Source organism: Prionailurus bengalensis, chromosome B1 (assembly GCF_016509475.1).
Source record: "Prionailurus bengalensis isolate Pbe53 chromosome B1, Fcat_Pben_1.1_paternal_pri, whole genome shotgun sequence".
Taxonomy (NCBI): Eukaryota; Metazoa; Chordata; class Mammalia; order Carnivora; family Felidae; genus Prionailurus; species Prionailurus bengalensis.
Window position 1 is genome coordinate 8,783,669 of NC_057344.1, and position 23,501 is coordinate 8,807,169.

The following is a 23,501-nucleotide window of genomic DNA, read 5'->3' on the forward strand; positions in this document are numbered from 1 at the left end:
TCATTTTTATTTATTTATTTTGAGAGAGAGAGAGACAGTGCGAGTGGGGGAGGGGCAGAGAGAGAGAGGGAGACACAGAATCCGAAGCAGGCTCCAGGCTCTGAGCTGTCAGCACAGAGCCTGATGTGGGGCTCGAACCCATGAACTGTGGGATTACAGCCTGAGCCAAAGTCAGACGCTTAACTGACTGAGCCACCCAGGCGCCCCTTAGGCTATATTTAGAAGTTCAGGTAGGGTTAAGGACTGAAACTTAAACAATTTAGGGGACTTCTTTATGAAAAAAAAATATATTAAAAAGTATGAATGCAAAGTTTGCTCCTACCATGAATATTTAGAATAAGAAATAGATAACAAATTTTAGTTTTTGAACACCGCAGACATCAGACAAGTAAGACTCTCTCAGCTACCTGCCGCGGCTGGGTGATTACCTTCTTCCATGTTTTGCCTCCTTGCCTACTTCTTGCCTTGTAGTTTCACCATCAACAGCATCGTATTTTTTCATTATCGATAGACGAGCAGATCGTCCTTTGGCTTCACAATCGGCTCTCAGTGGTGGCACATCTCTCGCTTGCCCTGTACCGTTTTGCTCAAGTGCTACTTGCTGTCTGTGGGGAGGCCCTCGGAGCGACGGTTCCTAAAACGTCCGTGTGCACCACAGTTTTGTGGAGGGCTGTCCGCACAGATGGCTGGGCCTCGGCCCCAAAGTCGAAGGCCCGGGGAGGGCCTGGCCTGAGAGTCTGGGTGTCGGACAAGTTTCCACACGATGCTGATGCTGGTGGCCCGAGGACCTTAGTGTGACAGCTACCACCTTGGAGGAGACAGCCAGCCCTCGGCTCTCCCTCGGCTGCCTCTGACATCTCACCTCTTCCAGGCTGGTCCTGGGCTGGTGGTAGGGGGGTGCGTGTGGTGAATGGCCTCGCAGCCTGGGTCACCCTGGCCCTTGAGCGAAGGATGGGCGGGCTGTCTCACGTCCTTCTCCTGAAAGTCGAGACGGTGCAGCGGCTCCCAATGCCACCAGGGCACGTGGTCCCTGGCACCGGGCAGGTGCAGGATAGTGCTGGCGGGGCACGGGCCTTGCCTACCAAGAATCCCGGGGCGGACACCGCCGAGGGTGCTTTTGGCCCCCGGCAGGCGGCTGGGGTTCCTGCTTCCGTTGTTCCCGGTCCTTAGAGGAGAACACACTGAGCTGCAGAAGCTTCTTGAGCGTCAGGGTACATTTGCCCCTGGAGCAGAGCCTACGCTATTTGCTGGTGCACTGGATGTGGGATGTGAGGGTAAGAAGTGTTAGGAATGACTTCTTGTGGGTGTTTGGCCTGACGGGTGGAGTGCACAGTGATGGCATTTACTGAGATGAGACAGACTGGCAGTTGCAAAGGAGTGTGTGTGTGTGTGTGTGTGTGTGTGTGTGTGTGTGTGTGTGTGTGTTGGGGCTGGGGAAGTGATCATGCGTTTTATTTGCACTAGCTTCCTGTGGTTGCCATAACAAACTACCACAAACCTGATAGTTTAAAGCAACTGAAATGTATTCTCGCACAGTTGTGGATGCCAGAAGTTCAACAGCAGTTTCACTGGGGCCAAAGGTGTGGGCAGGGCTGTGTTCCCTCCAGAGGCACTAGAGGAGAACCCACTGCCTTTTCCAGCCTCCGATGGTTGCCCGGCTTCCTTCGCTTGTGGTTTGCGTCACTCCAGTCTCTGCCTCTCTGGTCACATCGCCTTCTGTTGCATGGGCATCAGATTCCCTCTGCCTCTCTCTTCCAAGGACACTTGTGTTTGGAGTAAGGGACCACCCAGATAATCCAGGGTAATCTCCCCCATGTCAAGAGGACGTCTGCAAAGGTCCTCTTTGTAAATTCACCTTTACAGGTTCCTGGCATTATGATGCGATGCCTTCAGGACACCGTTCCGCAGTCCGCTACTACATGAAATTGGAAATTCCTGTTGCACATCCAAGTGGGGATTGGAAAGAATTTCTCGGTAGTGATTGACAGTGGAGCAGTAAGGGGAAAAATACTTCCAAAGCTGCCGTATGTAGGTCACAGTGAATATATGCTTATGGTTAGTGAAATCTATAGGCTAGAAGATAAGAGAGGTGAAAAATTGGAGCTTGTTGAAAATCTGAGGATTACTTAAATTGTGTTTATTTAGTTATGAATAAATACATCTTGCTGCCTTTCAGAGTAAGTTGGGAGGAGGGCAGGAGTTAGGTCAAGCAAATTCTGTGGAAGGTCTGGTATTCCATAGGAATAAGAAAAAAGTCAGTAAACATCAAAGGGCCACAGTGACATGTGTCTGATTTCCAGACTTGCTTATGTTGTTTGTTCTTTCACCAGACAAGGGTGAATTCAACAACTGGTGTAATTATATGTAAGGAGCAAAATGTTACAGGAGACCAGGTACCTCTGGGAGTCAAAGAACTCATGTTGTGAGATGTAAGGCACCGTGGCTTTTACCAAAAGAACTTTTTCTTTATTAATGTTGGGAATAAAGGGACCTGTGATGCTGCCATGGTGCTTACCCACGTGACATGCTCTACAGAATGGGGTGCTGTTGTTTTGTAAGTGTATTTATTCATTTATTTAGAAAGCAAGAGACTGAGAAAGAGAGTGAGCGGGAGAGGGGGAGAGACAGAGGGGGACAGAGGATCTGAAGCGGGCTCTGAGCTGACAGCAGAGAGCGTGACGTGGGGCCCGAGGTCGTGAACCATGAGATGGTGACCTGAGCCCAAGTCGGACGCTCAACCGACTGAGCCCCTCAGGCGTCCCTGCACGATGTATTTAAGAGTAGGACTTTATCAGAGCTTTTGAAGGCATTTTGTGTAACGACAAATAACCAGTCAGGAACTCCAGTTGGAAAATGATGATTCACTTTTGTGTCCAAAAATCAGGGTTGGTTTTACTGTTTTCTTACTAATCTATTATTAGATATCTAACATGAAACAGATTTACCCGAAGGAAAGTACACCGAGGCTGGGGATCTTTTTCTTCATTACAGATCAGCTATTTGGTGTAGTGCTTAGTGGATAGTGTTGAGAAATTCTGGAGAGATCTGGACATGAAGGAAGTGTAAAATGTTTCTCGTTCTGCTTTCCATGTTCTAATTTCTGCCCAAGTCTTTGCTTCATCCCCACCCGCCAATTGGGTTGAACAGAGATATCTTAGGTTGGCTTTGGGAAGAGTGCCGCTTACTTAAAACATTATTTGAGAAATGCTTTCTAGTGGTTATGTCAAATGTTTTTTAGAGGGTTTTAAACAAAACCACAGCTCTGACTGTAAACAAAAACATTTATTTGTTATTTCTGTCTTTAATAGCAGTCAGCGGGACGCAAGCGGAAACATTTTATTCTGAGATAGTTAGGGCTTGTACACATTTGGGTGTTAATGTTTCTGTAAGAGTTTCTAAAATACCCTGAATGTATAGGAACAAGGCAACCGTAAGAGTGGTAATGGTTAACATTACAAAATTCTCTGGTAGCACTCTGCCAAGGAGAAACACTACGGTCACCTGGCCATCCAGCAGAGGGGACCATGTGGCTCGGAAATCCGAAGAGCAGTGGACGTGTGTGGTCTGCACGCTCATAAACAGGCCGTCTTCGAAGGCTTGTGATGCTTGCCTGACTTCAAGACCTATCGGTAAGACTGAATTTTGATTTTGAGTTCAAAGGCGGCTAATTATACAAAGCTATATATCTTGTTCCATCTTGATATTTCCTAAGTAAAATGCTTTCTTTCTGCAAGGTTTAAAGGAATTGCCAGCCTTTGCATGTAAACCATGCTAATATTCTGTTCAGTCCTTTTTTTTTTTCTTAAACGAGGAGTGAAAACATGCTTGTGCTAAAAGAGTTTGTGCCTTTGTATCTCAAAAAACTGAGATGATCACATCTGTTCTCTACTATTTCTAATGAATTATTCAATAAAGCTTTGTTTTATGCAGATTTCAGCAACTTTTGAGTTTGTTATTCAGTCCAAGCACTTCATAAACTGAAAGGGAGGATTTCTGTAAGAATATCTTTGCAGGTGGAACAGAAAAATGCTGAATTTTTTCTCTTCTTTATCCTTCCTACCCCTTGTTATTAAAATCTTTACCCAGACAATTGTACTGATTTCATTGAAATCCTTCAAAATAACTCTTTACAGCTCACAATTTCATGTGTTCAGAGAATGTAAAACCTCAGAGCGAACCCGTGATTAGGAACCAGCTCATTGATGCAGTTTCTATTGTGTTCTCAAAGTGTTCTCTCTCCCTTCAATTAGAGATGAGAAAGTTCATTCTTGACTTACGGACCCCACATTGTGGTCGCTGTCACAGGGTGTTTTGTTCTCTGGGCGAGAAGGGTGGGCCCCACCCCTTGCACAGCGTTGCTGGAAGGGACCACGCCTCCTCTTTCTATCCACTCCCCCCCCACCCTCCGTTTGGTATCTTTGATCACAGAGCCCTCAGAAGACCACAGTCTGAGGCCTCCTCATTCATTCCAACATTCTGAAACGCCTCTCTGCATCCCATTAACTATTTTCTTGTTATTTTTCTGAGTACGAAAGACTACAATTTAGAACATAGTATGGATTCCAAAATGCTAGGATGCTTTGTTGAAGCATTTTTAATTAGTGTCAAGTCTTTGTAATTCATCTTTGTCCAATTTTAATAAGGCTTTCCCATTATGTGCCATTCACAGAAAGGGGAAAATGGGTGATGGGCACTGAGGAGGGCCCTTGTTGGGATCAGCACTGGGTGTTGTATGTAAGTGATGAATCACGGAAATCTGTCCCCAAAACTAAGAGCACGCTGTATGTTAGCCAATGTGACAATAAATTATATTTTTAAAAAAGAAACATTTTTAATTAATGTCATCTTTGTAATTCATCTTTGTTTAATTTCAGTAAGCCTTTCCCATTATGTGTCATTCACAGAGACATTCCTGATAATCCAGAGACAGGCCTCTAACTGCTGATCTATATACCATCCCTTAATTACCACTGCTTTATTGTGTTGCCTAATAGGAACAAAATTGGTAGCTGGATGACTTTTAGATGGTAAAAAATAATAAGCAAATATAAATCTCTGTTAAAGCCACCTCTGTGCTGCTAGGAGTTGGTGAAAAATTGCCCTTTCTATGACACTTTATTTCCTAACGAGAAGACAGTTAATCCTGAATTGTCCAAACTAACTGTGTTGATAGTTCTATGCATTCACCATCATAAGTGAACTAAAAGTTTTAACGATATAAAAAGATGTTTCGGGGCACCTGGGTGGCTCAGTCGGTTGAGCGTCCGACTTCGGCTCAGGACATGATCTTGCGGTTTGTGGGTTCGAGCCCCGCATCCGGCTCTGCACTGACAGCTCGGAGCCTGGAGCCTGCTTGGGATTCTGTGTCTCCTTCTCTCTCTGCCCCTCCCCCACTCACGCTTTGTCTCACTCTGTTTCTCAAAAATAAATAAATGTAAAAAAAATTTTTTTTTTTAAAAGATGTTTCAAATAGTCAATATATTATCACACTTCTAGGAACTCTGAAGTATCACTTCTCTCTCCTTCCAGATTCAGTAATCAGCAATGAAGACAATTCTATTGCGTTTGACAGCTTAGTGAAGTATCCTTGTAATAGTTTTGGAAAACCAAGTACAGAGGTGAAGGTCAACAGGAGAACAGTATTTGGAACTACAACCCTTGTCTTGACTGATTTCAGCAATAAATCCAGTGCTTTGGAAGGAGAAACAAGCCAAAGTGGGATGCTAGATAGAGAATTTCAAAACTCTCCTCCGACTGACGTGTGTTTTAGGGATCCACTGCACCCCTCCAAGGAGAGAGCAAACCATAGAGCTCAACCATCTAACGGAGTAAACGGATCACCTACGGCCTGTTCTCAGTCCAAATTATTTAGTCCAGCCTATAAAAAGTTAAAAACAACCCACTCCTCATCACCAGACCTCAAAAGCCGTAGCCCTGGATTTTCTAACAGGTATGATACCTCTAACCTTGATCTTGAAGGTATTTGCATTAAGTTTTGAGAAGGCAGAAGAGTCGGCCCCTGCTAAGGAAGCTGTATTGATTTTGGTAAGGTCAATCAAACCCAGAAAGATGACTATAGCCATCTCCTTCCCATGTTTTCTCTAGCTTATGATGTTAGGGAAGGGAAGAGAATGAAAAACAGAATCTTCTGCATCTATCTGTAAAAAGTTATTTTCTTTTTTTTTAAGTTTATTCATTTTGAGAGAGAGAGAGAGACAGCACGAGTTGGGGAGGGGCAGAGAGACGGAGAGAATCTCAAGTAGGCTCCTAGTTGTCAGTGCAGAGCCCGACGTGGGGCTCAAACTCACAAAACCGCAAAATGACGACCTCAGCCAAAATCAGGGGTCTGACTCTTAACCAACTCAGCCACCCAGGCACCCCCAAAGTTGCTTTATTCTGACTGTAACCATGTATGTGTTCAATACAGAATATTTGGAAAATACTGGTAAGGATAAAGAAAAATATCACCCGATAGCAATTACCACTGTTAGCATTATTTAAAAAAAATTTTTAATGTTTGAGAGAGAGAGACAGAATGCAAAGTGGAGGGCAGAGAGAGAGGGGGACACAGAATCCGAAGCAGGCTCTGGGCTCCGAGCTGTCAACACAGAGCCCAAAGCGGGGCTAGAACTCACACGCTGTGAGATCATGACCTGAGCCAAAGTCAGAAACTTAGCCAACTGAGCCACCCAGGTGCCCCTGCATTTTTTTTATATTTCCTTCCAAAGAAAGATAGTTCTTCCGAAAGGGAGACTATTAGTCATGAGAGTTTAGTATGTGTCTTCTAAAGAGAGAGAGAGAGGAGATACTTTCAGCAGCATTGCTGCCGAAGAAGGTGGCTGTATTCCAGCCGTGTGGGATGGTGTGTGTTTCAGCCACGAAGGCCCAGAGAGCGTGTGTGCCATAGTTGTAGCTGAACTTGAAAAGTTGTCATTGCAAATTCGTGAATACAGGCAGACCAGGTATGTTTTGAGACTCTGACCTTCCCATCTAGAAGCAGCCTCCCGATGGCTGTCGCTGGAGGTAGAGAAATTTTACTAAAACGATGTCCCCTTTCTGTGATTACGGCAGCACCTAGAACTACCTGTCCACACTCTCTCGTGTAGGTCTTTATCTGGGGCTTCTCTACTCTGGCCACCTGCTCTTGGGCCTCCATCAGAGAGAGACATGTCTCCACAGTTTTCTTTTTCAAGCTGTGTTTTCCTTTTTCCTTCAGAAAGCAGGTGCCGTACATCCTGCGTTTTTAAATAAAGTGAAGTTGGAGCATTTCCTTCCCATGGGTGTTGTCTTGCCAGTGGGAGAGAGGTGGAGGGAGAGTTGGTGTGCGTGGGATTTCATTCGATTGCAGGCGGGATTTGCGTTACTGGCTTCTCCACCGATGGGCTGTGTCCTGGCTGAGGGGAAGGTTCTTCCCTTGGGCCGCACCACCAGGGGCCACTTGATGTGCAGGCCCAGACCAGGCTCTGGGAACCCTTCGTTCGAGCTTACTTGCTAACAGATTTCCGAGGCGGTGTGTGGTCAGTACATGATTTTGTCTCCAGTTTCCTCTCCCGACACTAAATTTGCCATAGGTTAGTCTTGATGATTTCTCCTTGACCGTCTCTCAAAAAATCTCATTCACAGTCATTTATAATATCTGTTTTAACTTGTGTCCATAATACTAAGAAATGACAGATGTTTGAATTAAGCTATGGAGGCCAAGCATTTAAATGACTGGATCAGGACTAACTTTACATTTTAATCCCAATTAACATCTAACGAGCCCTAATTAGAGGTCACGACGGAGGTAGGGTCTGGAGCATCTGAGTTGGGAGACCATCCTGTAAGAAAGTCATTTGTTAAGTCTTTCCTGTAGCTTAAGAGCAAAGATGTAGATGTGATCATTTTAGTGTTGTGGCATTCTTTGTACTCAGATGAAATATCTTGGCATATTTTTGTTTCCTTAGTGCTTTGTAGAAAATCTTAGACAATTTAACTAATGAATTAGGGATTTAAAAAAACATTACTGTAACCTTAAATTTAAATGATTTCTTCATAAGCCATTAGTAATAGGGTCATATGATTAATCACAGTGCATAACATTACTTAGAAACGCCGCAGCCTATGTATGTGTTGAATATAAGAACCCCAGGACTGAGACTCTAAAATCAATCAAGATCAACTAGCAGAATAAATGTCAAGTGATGAAATACATTCACCCAGCAGCCCTTCTGCACCCAGCTACTTTACAAGGAATAAATTGCAAATTACTGTCATTTATTTCATTTTTCTCCTTGTCTGGCAGCTTCAGTGTTCATCTTGTGGACAAGATGCCCAGCAGAAGCTCACAACATAATACGTGAAAACAGGTGGTCCACTCAGAGAATTTATAGGCAGTTTATTTTTTTTCTTTAATAATTATATGGTAATTAATTCGCCTTTTGTTCTCTTAATTACTGATCCCATCACTACATGATACATGCTCTGTTGACGAGGCATATTTTCGGATTGGTCTTTGGATATACCGGAGTTTTATCCAGTGACCGGATTATGAATTAGATGGTCGAACCAGTTTTTTAGCAGTTCAGAGTACCTGCTAGAAACAGTTTAAAGTCTTTGATCCAATTAGTGTAAATACAGAGCAAAACACAGTGGTACAAATTCAGAGAATCCATGTGTTTGTTTGGGTGAAGGTTTCTCCTGAGCTGGTGCAGAGGTTTGCTTGGGTGAGGAAATAAAACTGGCAGCATCACTACCATTTTCTCACGTCTGCTACATCAAGGTTGGCAGTGCCGCCTCTAACACCAGGGAAACACCCCTTGTTCATGCTTCCTGTAACCTTCAGGGTATTCGATCCCCAAGAGAACCACCTGGGGCCAGCTAGGATGAGTCATTTTACCTCCCTGTGTTTGTTTTCATTCTTGAAATGCCACTGAGCTACAGAATCTACATTCGGTGAGACTGAAGGGTTCAAAAAAATGTAGACAGTGGTTTTATTATAAAGAATCACCCTATCTGTAAAATGAGTTAAGCCATGATGAATTGAGCATTGAAAACCTATCCGTTTTAAAATTACACAGTTGTGCGTGGTGATGTATTCTCTCTTGAGAAGAGTTTTTATCTGATCTGTGTTCAGTGTTATTTATGTATTCATTAACAAATATTTATTGAAAACCTGTTATGCATCAAGCGCTGCTCAGTTCAAATGACATTTACTTTAGGAAACTATGGTTGGCAGAGCCAAATCCAGCCTCCCACCTGTTTTTATAAATAAAGTTTTATTGGAACACATTCCATTCCCGTTGGTTTCCATAGTTTCCATGGCCGCTTTTCATGCTACAATATCAGACGGAATTGAGTAGTCGCAACGGAGACTGTTAAGACCCACAGGCCGAAAATATGTGCTATCTGAAAACATTTGTCAACCCCGATCCATTAACAGACCATTTATAGTCTATTAATGTTCAAAGTGATGGTCCTAATTATAAAATAAGTTAAACTATTCTTATGCTAAGTTTACCTGAGAAAATGTTCTGCTACAGTTTACAAAGTTCTTAAATAATGATGGAAACAAAGAGGAACCAGGAAGTCCTCGATTCGTCAGAACATTTAATTATCCTGGATAATGTTTTCTATCATAAAATTAAGATTAGCTGTGCATATTTAGAGTTGATGCGATCACAGGTGGCATCAATATCTCAGTTATGTTCACTCAGCTTCGCGACTCAATGTGCATATGAATCACCTGGGAATCTTGTTAACATGCAGATTCTAATTCAGCAGGCGATCTGGAGCAGGGTGGATAATTTTGTATTTCTTTTACTTTTTCTTTTTTAAGTTTATTTATTTATTTATTTTGAGAGAGAGAAAGAAGGGGGGAGGAGCAGAGAGAGAGAGAGAGAGAGAGAGAGAGAGAATCACAAGCAGACTCTGCCACACTGCCAGTACTGAGCCTGACAAGGGGCTCGATTCCACGAACTGTGAGATCATGACCTGAGCTGAAACCAAGAGTCGGAGGCTTCACAGACTGAGCCCCCCAGGCTCCCTAATTCTGTGTTTCTCAGGCTCTCCCAGGTGATGCCGATGCTTCTAGTCAGCAGCCCATACTCTGAGTGCCAGGGATAAGAGAGCTTATGGCTGCTGTTTTTCTTTAGCTTTATAACAAGGAAGAAAATGGAATGAAAGACAGAAATGAGGAGCCAGAGGGGACCCCTGGAGTCTTTTATCCCCAATTGAATCCTACCTTCCACCCTTCCACTTTGCCCCTCCCCAGGAAAGCTTTACTAGGAAAGAGAGTTTAAACCTCTCTTGGCTATGTGGAACTCTGGAGATTTCTAGGTTGAAGCAGATGGCTTGGAAGTGTTCAACTAATTGTTATCTAAGACAGCCATTTCCATAATAATGTAGAAAACTGTTTGCAAGTGTGTATTTTTTTTTATAAGAGAGCATCACTTCACTCCTATCAATATTCTTTACCTTTTTTTTCTTTCTCTTGACAGTTTCTTTAAAAGCACATTTATGATCTACTTTGGTTTCAGTATTTTTTTTTTAATTTTTTTTAATGTATTTATTTTTGAGAGACAGAGACTGAGCGTGAGTGGGAGAGGGGCAGAGAGAGAGAGGGAGACACAATTCCAAGCAGGCCCCAGGCTCTGAGCCATCAGCGCAGAGCCCGACTCAGGGCTTGAACTCATGAGTCGTGAGATCACGACCTGAGCCAAAGTCAGACGCTTAACCGCCTGAGCCACCCATGCGGCCCCACATTTTTGATGTTTCTTGACTTCTCTGCAACCACCTAGATATTTAGCTTCTCTTGAAGTTAAAATTTTAATATATCCTCTTTTGGAAGGGGCATCGGAAAAACGGAGTCTGGAAAAGAAGATCCTGTTGCCTTCCAGCTTTGCTCTTTCTGGATGTTAATACCTAGGATTCTAAAGTAGAAGCAACTGTCCTCCACCCCAACAGACGTACAAACAAAACAGTTGCTGGCAAAACACTTAACAGTAATGATTTCCTTAGCAATGCCTACTGCATGAACAGCTTTGGAGACTACCCTCAGAATATTTGACTCAATTTAAAGCAATTTACTTAAGCATCTATCTTATAAAAGAGTTTAAGCCAGTTTCATCACAAATAAAATATCTCTTCTATGTCAACTGTGTCTCAATGAAAATGGAAAGAAAAAATACCTCAAACTGTGAACATTTCACTTACATAGGCCTTGAAGCATCATTACTGGAACACGTATATGAAGAATGTACTTTAGGGGGTGCCTGGGTGGCTCAGTCGGTTAAGCGTCCGACTCTGTCTCAGCCCAGGTCATGATCTTGTGGTTCGTGAGTTCGAACCCTGTGTCAGGCTCTGAGCCGACAGTGCAGATCCTGCTTGAGATTCTGTCTCTCCCTCTCTGTGCCCCTCCCTTGCCTGTGCTTCCTCTCTCTTTCTCTCTCTCAAAATAAATAAATGAACTCAAAATAAATAAATAAATAAAGTATGTAGTTTAGGAAGCAAGAAATGAGAACTGTTTATAATTTTTAAGTATTTCTAAAGATTATTTAAGGATGATATTTTAACCAAAAAAATAAAAAAGGATGAATTTTTTTTATCATTAAAAAGTTTTAAAATAGTGATATTAAGAAGGACTTCTGGGGGCGCCTGGGTGGCGCAGTCGGTTTAGCGTCCGACTTCAGCCAGGTCACGATCTCACGGTCCGTGAGTTCGAGCCCCGCGTCAGGCTCTGGGCTGATGGCTCGGAGCCTGGAGCCTGTTTCCGATTCTGTGTCTCCCTCTCTCTCTGCCCCTCCCCCGTTCATGCTCTGTCTCTCTCTGTCCCAAAAATAAATAAATGTTGAAAAAAAAATTGAAAAAAAAAAGGACTTCTTCAATTAATGTGAGCTCTGTTTCTCTTCAACTGGTTTATTAAAGAGACTAACTCTCATAAAGGCATTATAAAAATATGCAGAATATAAAAAGGTTAAAATACCCATGAAGCTCTTTTTCTAAGAGAAAATTTGCTTCTACGATACCAGTACAAGTCCGGCTTCTGACCTTCGTCCCCTGAATGCAGGAATAACCTCCAGATACAGTTGATCCTAATTGTGGGGGAGAATAAAGCTTCCCTACTGGCTTGACAAAATACACATTTCTTCTCTGCCAGGCAGCCCAGGCCTTGCTGAAATATGACTGCAACTATTATAGTAGCCTTGATCAAAGAAAAGCGTAGAAAATTGTCTTTAAAATGGACGATAGAAAGAGTGATCTTTTTGGCCTTGTCACAGCCATCCACGAGAGCTTGCTACCGATGAGGAAATAATTAGAGAAGACTGTCATTCTAGTTACTTTGGGGGCTGGGGAGCTACTGAACTTGAGAATATTTTAGAGGAAATGAAATTGGCCACCCTATACTACTGAGTAAGGGAAGAACCAGCTATCACAAATGAACACTAAGGAAAGTAGGTGTGCGGGGTACACATTTCAGCTGTTTTTGTACTTCAGAAATTTTAATTGCATGCTTTGGGTGCACAGGTGGCTTTGGAGGTAGGTTAGGATTACCTGAGAAAAAACAGGAATTAAACAGATGTGGTAGCAGTGTGTGGAATGACCTGCCATTGACCCTGGCCCCCTTTTTGGCACCTCGTCTTTGTACAAGCAGAATTCTTTTTTTTTTTTTTTTTTTTAATGTTTATTTTTTGAGAGAGAGAGAGAGAGAGAGAGAGAGAGAGAAAGAGAGCGTGAGCCCAGGAGGGGCACAGAGAGAAGAAGACAGATTCTGAAACAGGCTCCAAGCTCTGAGCTGTCATGACAACACAGAGCCCCATGTGGGGCTCGAACCCACAGACCATGAGATCATGACCTGAGCCGAAGTCTGACACTTAACCGATGGAGGCAGTCGGGTACCCCCTGTACAAGCAGAATTCTAATGCAGGGGAAGGCGGTGGGGATTATCCCTTTAGCGCTGTTGGGCTGTAGTAACTTTGTAACCTGTCGTTACAGTGAACTTGGAATTAACATGACAGATGGTACCTGTGCATTAAATGCTGGCAGTCCTCGCTGCGGTAAACACAAGCGCCTGTGTGTTCTACGAGTTGTGCAGAAGGATGGCGAAAACAAGGGCAGGCAGTTTTACGCTTGTCCTCTACCCAGACAAGCGCAGTGCGGATTTTTCCAAGTACGTGTAAGATTTTTTCAAGCTCGCTCTACTGTCATCACATGCTTCCATTATTAGGATGTAATGAGTAGCGATCTTGTTTTCCGCTTTCACCTTTAAGTTTTATTTATTTAATTTGTTCACCTTTAAATTTTAAAGAGCCACACTGACATTCAGTCTAAAGCCTGAACGTTGAAGAACATAAAACTCAAGGAGCTTCATCAGAAACTGAAAAACTAATCAAATAATAGCCGTTAGATGATTCTGGTGTAGCCCGTGTGTAACCACAGGTGCAGATGTGTGGTCCTTGGTTTATAAGGGTAGAAAGGGACTGAGTGATTTACACAGGTGGCAAATAATTCAGGACACAAACGTGTTTTTCCTCCCTTCCACAGAACCTTTGGTGTATGCCCTGGGGAGAAGTACACGGGGAAAAATCACAGACAAACCGTGGATTTACAGTAAACGTAGTGAATCCTATCACACAAGCTTGCACAATAACAATTTAGATGTAGGGCGATTCCTCCCCCCTTGCCGTTCTGGGAGCGTGTCCCTGGAAGTGAAGACAGGACAGGACACTAGAGTCTGGAGTCCGTCTTCCTCCGACTCACCTTCTGTGTTTCTCAGAATGTGAGTCTCTCACTATGCTGACTGTGGTTTCAATGTTTAAATACATATTTCTCCAACCAACTGCTACATCTGGTGCATAACAGCAAATACTGATCTGTCTCAGTGCTGGAGCAAAAATTTTCTGATTGGGCTTACTGAGCTTGAAAACCTCTGTCTTCAGTGTGGTACCTTCCTAAGGAATTTTCCAAGGAAAACTGGATAATGACTGGGTCTGAACCCCTGCATGAGCAGTGACTGCATCCTACTGAACTGACAACATTCCCTCAAGGAGCTTTCGTAGACATAATGGAAAAAATACTAGGTAGAAAATTAATAATATTATAGCCTGCTTTATAGTTCCCTTGAGGCCAACGTTTATAAGAGTAATACAATGGAATCTGCCTAAATTCATCCATGTAATTCTGTATTGGATTCTTTTTATTCCTAAGAGATGAAGGAAGGAAGTTGAGTATTAAAATCATAACAAATCTTTGATCTTAATTGGTTTAACATAGCAGAAGCACTGGTGATGGCTTTGCAGCAAGATGCTGATCGTTCTCAATTATTTTCAGTAAAGCAAGAGAACCCCTGTAAACATGTCTGTAGACAAAGAGAAGCTGAGCGTTTTGGCAGTTTTTTGTGTCATTCAAGCAAATTTGCAGGAGAGATGCTTCGTACAGGATGTGAGCTTTTTTCAAGGGCAAGCACTAATGACTTCTGTCTATTTTCCAATGTCAGATTAACAGTTGCAGGGAACACGGGATGCGCTAACCAGATGCACCGAGGCTTAGGCTGTACGTGTTTCTAACCTGCATCCAAACTTCCCAATCCTTCTGTTTTAACCCTGTAGTGGGCAGATCTGTCCTTCCCATTCTGCAACCATGGCAGACGCGCTATCATGAGAACGGTGTTGAAGATTGGACCCAATAACGGAAAGAATTTTTTCGTGTGTCCTCTTGGGAAGGCAAAACAGTGCAATTTTTTCCAGTGGGCAGAAAATGGACCAGGAATAAAGATCATTCCAGGATGCTAATATTTTCTCCTTCTGTGGAATATCTGGCATTTAACTCCTTTAAACCATACATAAAGTTTGTTCCCTTTTGTTTAATAGAAAGGTTGTAGAACATCCTGGCACATTGTATAGTGACAGTAATATATGAGAGCTGTTCACTTTTTTTTTAATGTATGCTCCTTTCCATTCTTGGCTATGTATTTTTTTTACCCTGATAAAGGCTATATGTGTTCCATCGAATGTATAGTATATTCCAATTATCATGTTTATATAATGCATTTAATAATGACAATAAAGAATTTTTAGTGTGCTCTTGGCCTCTTGTAACTTCTTTGGGGAAGCAGTGATTGTTTTTTTTTTTTTTGGAGAGGATTATGTAGTCCAGTGAAATAGCTAATTATTTTGTCTGCAATGAGTCATTTTCTCAGGGATTGCCACTCTTCATAGCATATGATTAAAGGTACTTGTTTTCGTAAATGAAATTTAAGATGAGATCACCTCTGGAAAAGAATATTTTTGTATTCTTTTCAGTAGCATCAAGTTCCTCTTAGACATTAGAGATAAGCCAAATACTTGGATAGCTTAATACATTTTCATGGAAACTTATGGAGATTCAGAATATAAAAGTAACATTTAAGAACAGAAGAAGTAGTCTGTATCTTTAAAAGAGAAGTTGATTTAAATGTTTCTGATTGATTTTAATATCTGAAATTAATTTTTAAAAATAAGTCCATTTATAAAGCTTAATACTGTGCTTTTATTTTTTTATTTCTCATTTTAGTTTCTCTCCCTTATTTTATCCCCCCAAATTTAGTGCAGGTAACTATATAATTAAAGAAAACTTCAATGTTAGGTTATTTCTGCATGTTTGTGCAAAATTCCATTCAGAGCTGATTCAGTCTAGTAAAAAGATTTTTTATAAAGAAAAGGACAAGGGCGCCTGGGTGGCTCAGTCAGTTAATTGACTGTTGATCTCAGCTTTGGTTTTGATCTCAGGGTTGTGAGTTCAAGCCCCACATCGGGTGTGAAGCCTACTTAAAAAAAAAAACACACAAAAAAAAACGGGCTCCTGGGTGGCTCAGTTGGCTAAGCATCTGACTCTTGATTTTGGCTCAGGTCATGATCTCATGGTTAATGGGATCCAGCCCTTTGTTGGGCTCTGGGCTGACATCACAGAGCCTGCTTGGGATTCTCTGTCTCTGTCTCTGTGTCTCTCTCTGAAACATTAAAAAAAAAAAAAAAAAGGACAGCAGAGAAGATAGCTTGAACCTGTCTCCCATTCTGTCACTAAATTGTCCGTGCAGAATTTTGAGAATCATCAGCATATGAAATCAGCAAGGGCAGAACATAAGGTATCATCTTGCCAGCGTTTGAGCTCTATGCTGAAGACACAGATTTGGAACCAACCTAAAATCAGTGATCCTACCTGAAGAACTGAACAGGACAGTGACCACAAGGCAGACCGGGAACTGAGCTGGACCACGGGTGATCTCAGCTGATCTGAAGTGAAATACACAGTGTTGTGCATTCAGAAAAAAACTGGATTCTTTGTGCCACAGGGAGGGAAAGGCACCTCTCAAATGAGGCTTCCATAAATTAGCAAATTAATGCCAAGGAAATCTAGGCAAACGAAACACAACCAGGGGCGCCTGGGTGCTCAGACTTCGTCCAACTTCAGCTCAGGTCATGATCTCAAGGTCTGCGAGTTTGAGCCCCCCCATCGGGCTCTGTGCTGACAGCTGGGAGCCTGGAGCCGTCTTCAGATTCTGTGTCTCCCTCTCTCTCAGCCCCTACCCCACTCACGCTCTGTCTCTCTCTCTCAAAAATAAACATTACAAAGGAAACTTTTTAATGATAATCAATTTCAGTCTGATACAATTTGATACTTATCTAATAAGAGATATACAGGATGTATATGAAGAAAATGGTACCGGGAAGCATCAATGAACCAAATGGATAAGCAGAACAGGGTCTTCTTTGGAAAGAATGCTTGAAAAATGGCACTCATTCAAACCTCATTTTGGGTTTTGACTAAATTTCCCCTCAAAACCTCGAGGAGGTTTATGTTTCCATTGTGGAGCAAGCTGTAACTGAGCCCAGCTCTAGATTCTGGACAACCTGGTCAATAGATTCCGCCCACAATCAGACAACACTGGAGAGTGAACGAAAGCAGGCAGATTCTGGATTGATGTAAGACTTGGAAGGAGAGACCAGCTGGAGGTAACCTCCTGTTTTTCTTTTTTAGTTTTTTTTCCTGAGGGCAGAACAAAATCAGTACCCAGTGGGCACGCCAAAGTCTGGCAGAAAGGGGGCCTGAAGAGGCCACGGTCATTCTGGCCAACCACGGCCGCTGGAAAAGGGGGGAATAGGAGAGATCTGAGATGGCGAGCCCCAAGTTTTGTGCTTCAGCTCTGCCCTTGTCCTCGCCTGACCCCTGAACCGCACTCGTGTGTGGGGGCCGACTGAACACAGAACAGCTGAGCATACAAGAACCCAACCAAGATTTAATCCATTGCCTAAGAGAATTTGCAGTTTGAGTCTGACCAAATTAGTGGCCTGCTGAGACCAACACATCACCCCTCTCCAGAGGAATATTCCAAATCCAGACCCGCCTCCATGTAATATTTAGGATTCTATCCAAATTATGCAACCTAAGAGGAACCAGAATAACATGACCCAGTTTCAGAGAGAAGACAACCAACCAAGACCGATGCCACAATGACTGAGATGTGGGAATTAGCAAACGAGGACTTTAGAGCAGCGAGAGTAACTGTGCCCTTGGTTGTTGACATGATGCCAGACGGAAATGCAAATCGTTAAGAACCTGAAAAGGCAAATACCTAGAACACAAAGTATTTCGTATTTTCTTGTGGTTTCTTTACATGGGACTGTTGAAAGCAATATAACATTGTCCTGCAAGAGTCGTACTGTATGCAGGTAGATTACAATGACCGTATCATGAAGAGAGAGGTGTCGAAGGAACGCTAAGATGCAGGTTGCCTACATTTTATGCAAAGTGGTGCCATTTTATCTCTGTTGTCAGAGGCGATAGCTGTAATACCGACGGATTTTCAATCACTCCTCCAGTATTTTCTCAATCCCCCACGCTCCCCCCATCTCCTTTGGAGATTGCGATGATACAGATGTTAGTTAGCTCGTTAGATTGCTGTTGTCCCCGAGTCTCTTCTGTGTTCGTCACTAGGGAGACTCTCCAGCAAGCTTTTTTATTTTGGTGAATGTGCTTTTTCAGTCGTGGAACTTGTACCTGGTTCTCTTGCGAAACTTCTGTCTGCGGAGATTTTCCATTTTTTCCATTGTTTTCGAGAGAATTTATCACTGATTCCGGAAGCACTTTTGGTATCCTTGTTGGATAACCCGAACATCTGGTTCACCTCATTATTGCCACCGGTTGAGTGTCTTGTCTTCTTTCCATTGGGCCTCTCCTGGTTTGGGGCACGAGAGGTGATGTTTTTGTTGTCTCCTGGGTGTTTGGTGATTAGGTGAGGAATCCCTGGAGCCTGTCTGCCCGAGCCTGCTACTGCTCCACTTCGACTGAATGTGCAGGTTCTGCCTTACACTTCGGGCTTCAGTCCCGGGGACAGTGTAGGTTACAGAGCCCTTGCGATGCGATTCCGGTCCACTTCATGCTATTCCTGCCGTGGCCCCTGCTCCATGCTTCTGGTCGGGCAAAGAGGTGACTCCCTAGGCTGCCCGGTGCTCCTAGGCCATCTTCCGCAGGGGGAGCGAGGGCAGAAGCCATTGTGTCTCTGACTTCTGATGCTTCCAGGTCGAGGGAAGCAGGTTCCGTTGTTGTCCCACATCAGTGGCTCTGATGCCCGCAGCAGCAGGACCGGGACACGGCTGTCAGCCTTCAGAGCCGGTGTCTGCTCATCCTCGTGCCAGACTTTCAGGAGATGCTGTGTGGTCTCCCGGTTTTCGTGTCTTTGGAGTTCGTCTGTCTGTTTCTTGGTCTTTCAAACCAATATCGTATGAATATAAAGGCTTTTGGAGATGGGGGAGAACTGGGGATGAGGTAGGAAGCGAAATGAGGAAGATGGTTTTAAAAGCCGCTGTTTCTTGGGGCTCCTGGGTGGCTCAGTCGGTTAAGCGTCCAACTTCGGCTCAGGTCATGATCTTGCGGTTCGTGAGTTCAAGCCCCGCGTCAGGCTCTGTGCTGACAGCTCAGAGCCTGGAGCCTGTTTCAGATTCTGTGTCTCCCTCTCTTTCTCTGATTCTCCCCCGTTCATGTTCTGTCTCTGTCTCAAAAATAAATAAACGTTAAAAAAAAAAAATTAAAAAAAAGAGCCACTGTTTCTTGAGCCCTTACTTTGTGACAGCTGCTGTCATTTCCCTAGAGCGTTTCACTTTATCCTCTCAACCACCCATGAAATAGGCTTTATTACTCATTGTTATTTCTCATTTCCCAGTTTAGGAAACCTGGTTAACGTAGGTTAAGTAGGAGATGTGCGTGTGTCACACAGGCCGTGCTCATGTGCACACTCTGAGATAAACTCTTCTCCTTTCTATGCATTGAAGAAAAGTGCTCTTCTCAGAATTGCGCATCTTAAATATGTACAAATACCTAAGATACACAAATGGAAACAACTGTGGTATGATGATAAAATTATGCTAATGTTTTCCCTAAAACCTATCTTGTTAAATGTGCAATATTAAAATGTCTACAAATTTATGAAGCGCCTTGGGGCTCAGTTAAGCGTCTGACTCTTGATTTCAGCTCAGGCCATGGTCTCATGTCATGAGAGTGGAGCCCCAAGTCAGAGGGGAGTGTAGAGCCTGCTTGGGATTCTCTCTCTCTCTCTCTCTCTCTCTCTCTCTCTCTGCCCCTCCCCTGCTCACCCACACACATGCGTTCTCTTTCCCTGTCAAAATAAATAAACTTGAAAAAGAGAAAATGTCTATAAACTTACGTTAAATTGCCACTGCCTTCTGTTGTTTTCATTTATTTAATTTCCATTAATTTTTTTTAAACCCATTGTTTTCGTGTACTTGGTCAAGGCACCTGTCGCTACATGTTCCAAGTCACCGTGGCCCGCAGGTTGGCATGTGAAATCAAAGAATAGATGTTCTAATGAGTTTCCAAAAGACGTAACCTCTTTTTCCTTCGTGGGTTGCACAGTACTTGCTGTCTCTTCTGGAGCTTATACTGTGTCTCAGGCTCAGTTACCTGTCCTGGCAGCATTCCTGATGTTCACCTCTTTAAGGGATTATATATACCTCTTTTTTCTTCCCCACAGAATCTTACCAAGTATTGTGCCTTGTGCACGGTAGAAACTTGGTAAACATCTGTTGAATTTAATGGATAAAAGTTTAATATAATGTCAGTCTGTTAAACATTTTTAACCTTGTTACTGCTACTCAAACACGAGTGCACTTAAATGTCATTGACAAGAGTGTTGCAGGTTTATCATAAAAGAGAAATTCCTCAGTGTCTAAAAGCTGTTAAATCTTTGCAGCAATTTAAATGAAAGTCTCCTCTCTCTCTCCCCCCCCCCCCCCCCCGTCTCTGTCTCTGTCTCTTTCTTTTTTATCATTCCATAGATAGTTGCTTACAAATGGACAGGCCAAAACTAATCAGATCAAAGAGTATGCATTCATTGAGAAGGAAAAAAAAGGTAAAGGTAATGCTGTCTTACTCCAACACTGTATTTAATAACATAAAGATGAAAAAATGTAACTACGCGCCATGAGTTTGAACCTCTTCATTTTATAGGAAACTAAGTCGACTGGTTTAAATACCTTGTTAGTTTTGAATTCATTTAATCTCTATCATGCACCTACGATGGAGAAAACTCAAGAGTAGGTGGGCTGAAAGGAGCACCTGCCCATCTGTAGGTGAGGTGGGAAATTGAAAGGAATGAGAGCCCCACAAGTCAGGTGCAGAAAGCACAGTGAAGGAGAGCTCCCATCCGATTCAGGAGCTAGACGCGCTCCAGGAAAGAGCGGACGATTGGATTTCCTCCTTGGTGAAGATTTGCATAAGTAGAAGGGCATTTCAGGCGTGAGCACAGCACACACAGAGGTATCTAACAGCAACGGCACAGGGTGTGCGGGGAATAGCAAATCGTCCCATTTGGCTTGAAATCGTGTATGTGAAGGAACGGTATGTACAGGGAAAAAAAATGGACATAGGGCACGTACAGGAAGAGAAATCTGTAAAGGGAGAATTAATTCCATTTCACCGCTACAAATGGATTTTCTGAGAAGGGCCAGTTCTTTGTCCTGAGGATGTGAAAATAGAGAAGTCGCTCTCTCCCCTGAAGGAGCCCACAGGCAGCGAGCAAGCCAGGGTACCCTGGGACCCGTGCTAGATTAGCGATGCAAACAGAGGGCGTTTTGAACACGTAAGGAATCTATTCTGTGGGTGTGATGAGAAAGGGTAGCTACAGTGTTTAATTACGCAGAGTCTGGAATTAGATGGAGTTCTTCAAGACTGCCGATTTAAAGACCTGCCCTCTCCCTTACCTAGACCTTGACCATGTGACTCTGAACACATTTGAAGCTTTGGCTCCTGAGTGCTAATCCCCGGTTCACTCATCGGATGAGTCTCGGGACGAAAGGGCCCACCGCACAACGCTGTTTTGAAGATAAAGTGCTGCATCCATTTAATGGGCTTGGCACAGCACCTGGCAGTGAAAGACGCAAGTTCATTCCACTGTCATTATTTATAGTGATGCTCTTACTAGTGTCCCTGCAACTATTGTGGGAGGTTTCAGAGGGGAAACAGCAATGGCAGTGGCCCGAAGGATTTGATTTCACCAGAGACCTGTGTGGGCACCTCAGGAAATACATGTTGTGTTTGGGGAACAGAGAGCCCAGAACTTAAAAAAAAAAAAAAAAAAAAAAAGGTATTAGAAAGGAGATGCTGGGATGAGTTTTATGTTTCCAGTGACACACCAAAAATTTAGACATAGAAAACACAAAAGAACTAAGAACCTTAATTTGTGAAGGAGATGCAAAGGTTTGGAAAAATCCACGTGTTCTATTTCTACATGGAAATCGTACATGCCAATAAGGAGTATAAATCACTGTACAATTACTCTAGTCTTTTCTCCCCCTGTTTCTTTGATGGCAGAAGAGACCTGGGTTTAAGTGCATTGAAGCTCTGTGTGTGTCGTGTTTCTGAGAAAGCAGGTCATAGGATCGCACCATTTCACCCAGCGCGATGGATCCGCACAGTCCGCAGGGTCCCGTTCCTTGAAGTCAACTTTAAAAGGGGTAAATCCGGTGCTGAACAAGGCCTGGGGCAGGCACAGGATGGAAGGACCCTGTTCTTGGAAGATGCAGGAGGAAAGCCGAGGGTTTGGGGGTTGAAACGCTTTCTACTTGTTATATGGATCCTGTTGGCTTCTCTAATGAAAGAGTAGCGAGAGACAGAAAAAGAAGTTTAAAAGAGATGAAGAAATGAAAACATGATAGGAATAAAAGTAGAGCTTGTGAACAGCAAGGCAAAGAGGAAGAGACTCCAAAAGCATCTGCATGGGCCCTTTGCATCCATTGTTGGCAATCAGAAACACAAATATACGGATAGTCAACAAAAGAACAGCCTTCTAAATTTTTAACACTACACACTGGCTTTTTGGACGAAACTCCATCATGAAATGGAAACTGCAAAGCAAATTAGCATTGTCCTTGCCACAATTCCTCATCTACCTTCCGTGTTAACGCCTCTGGGTCACACCCAACCACTAGCTTTGGCATCTTGGTTTCCATGTTAATAAATACTCGTGGGCTTTTAATAGGCATATTTTCCTCATTATTGTGTTATTACATTCAGCTTGTTTGGCCGCATTTAAGAAGAATTTATTTAGCTATCAATGGCAGAAAACAATTCAGGAAGCTGAACGGAGCAGGAAGAATGTGAAATCTAAGTATTTGAGTTGGTTATTGACTCATTAGTTTAATAACGCGTTTTCTCCCAACTTGAATAATTTAAATGCATTAGAAATGATACAGCATTAAAAAGTGCATTCTTAAAATGGTAAACACTGGATCTAGGATCTGAGTTTGTAGTTATGACTTATTTAAAATAAACAAGCAAATTCCATTGAGATATGGTCTCATTTTCAGGAATGGTCTATTAGCAGGCGGCAGTGAGTGCAACAATTAACCATATCAGCACATTAAAGCCTAATGTCTAAACTCAACATAGCAACAAACACACATCCTACCACGGCCTATTAAGTAATCAGAAATGATTGCAGATAATTAGCTCGTGAACAGCTGCACAAACTCAAGTATTCCATTTTTTATCAGACATGGAGACTTCCAGGGGAAGGGAGGTTTATCAGCTCTGTCCTGAACTGGGTGGGAATGTCCCCCTGAAACGAGATTAGGAACGGGATTCTCACATTTGATGGCATATTGCCGTTTTTAATTTTCTTTTGATAGTACTGCTAATGTTCACATGAATAAAGTTCCGTAAGTGAAAAACCTATACAAACAAGGATATTACCAATGACCAAAAAGCACTTATGAAATAGAATAGGGAAATCAGTTAGTAAAATTCCTTCAATGAGTGTGTATTTTTTTTTTACTTTTACATCACACTTGATTTGCACACTCCCACATGTCCCTTCTGAATGAGCTTATATTCAGGTATCTATCTCTGATCATATTTTTACAGTAAATATGTAGTTGCATTTGAATCAATAAATGTACTTGGTAAGTATTTCTTAACAAATGAGTTTCCTTTTTCTCGATCTTTTTTTTTTTTTTTTAACTAAAAAAAACCCC

The 23,501-nt window shown here is 42.8% G+C and overlaps 1 protein-coding gene across 1 annotated transcript in view; it reads left to right on the forward strand.

Moving 5' to 3' along the window:
• NEIL3 (nei like DNA glycosylase 3) overlaps positions 1-15,058 on the forward strand; it is a 52,195-nt gene extending 37,137 nt beyond the window's left edge. Inside the window, exons 7-10 of the mRNA XM_043557922.1 lie at positions 3,472-3,629; positions 5,530-5,950; positions 12,973-13,147; positions 14,586-15,058. Coding sequence (XP_043413857.1) covers positions 3,472-3,629; positions 5,530-5,950; positions 12,973-13,147; positions 14,586-14,768 — 937 coding nt within the window. The 3' untranslated portion in view covers positions 14,769-15,058. The remainder of the gene's footprint in view (positions 1-3,471; positions 3,630-5,529; positions 5,951-12,972; positions 13,148-14,585) is intronic.
• The last annotated feature ends 8,443 nt before the right edge of the window (positions 15,059-23,501 follow it).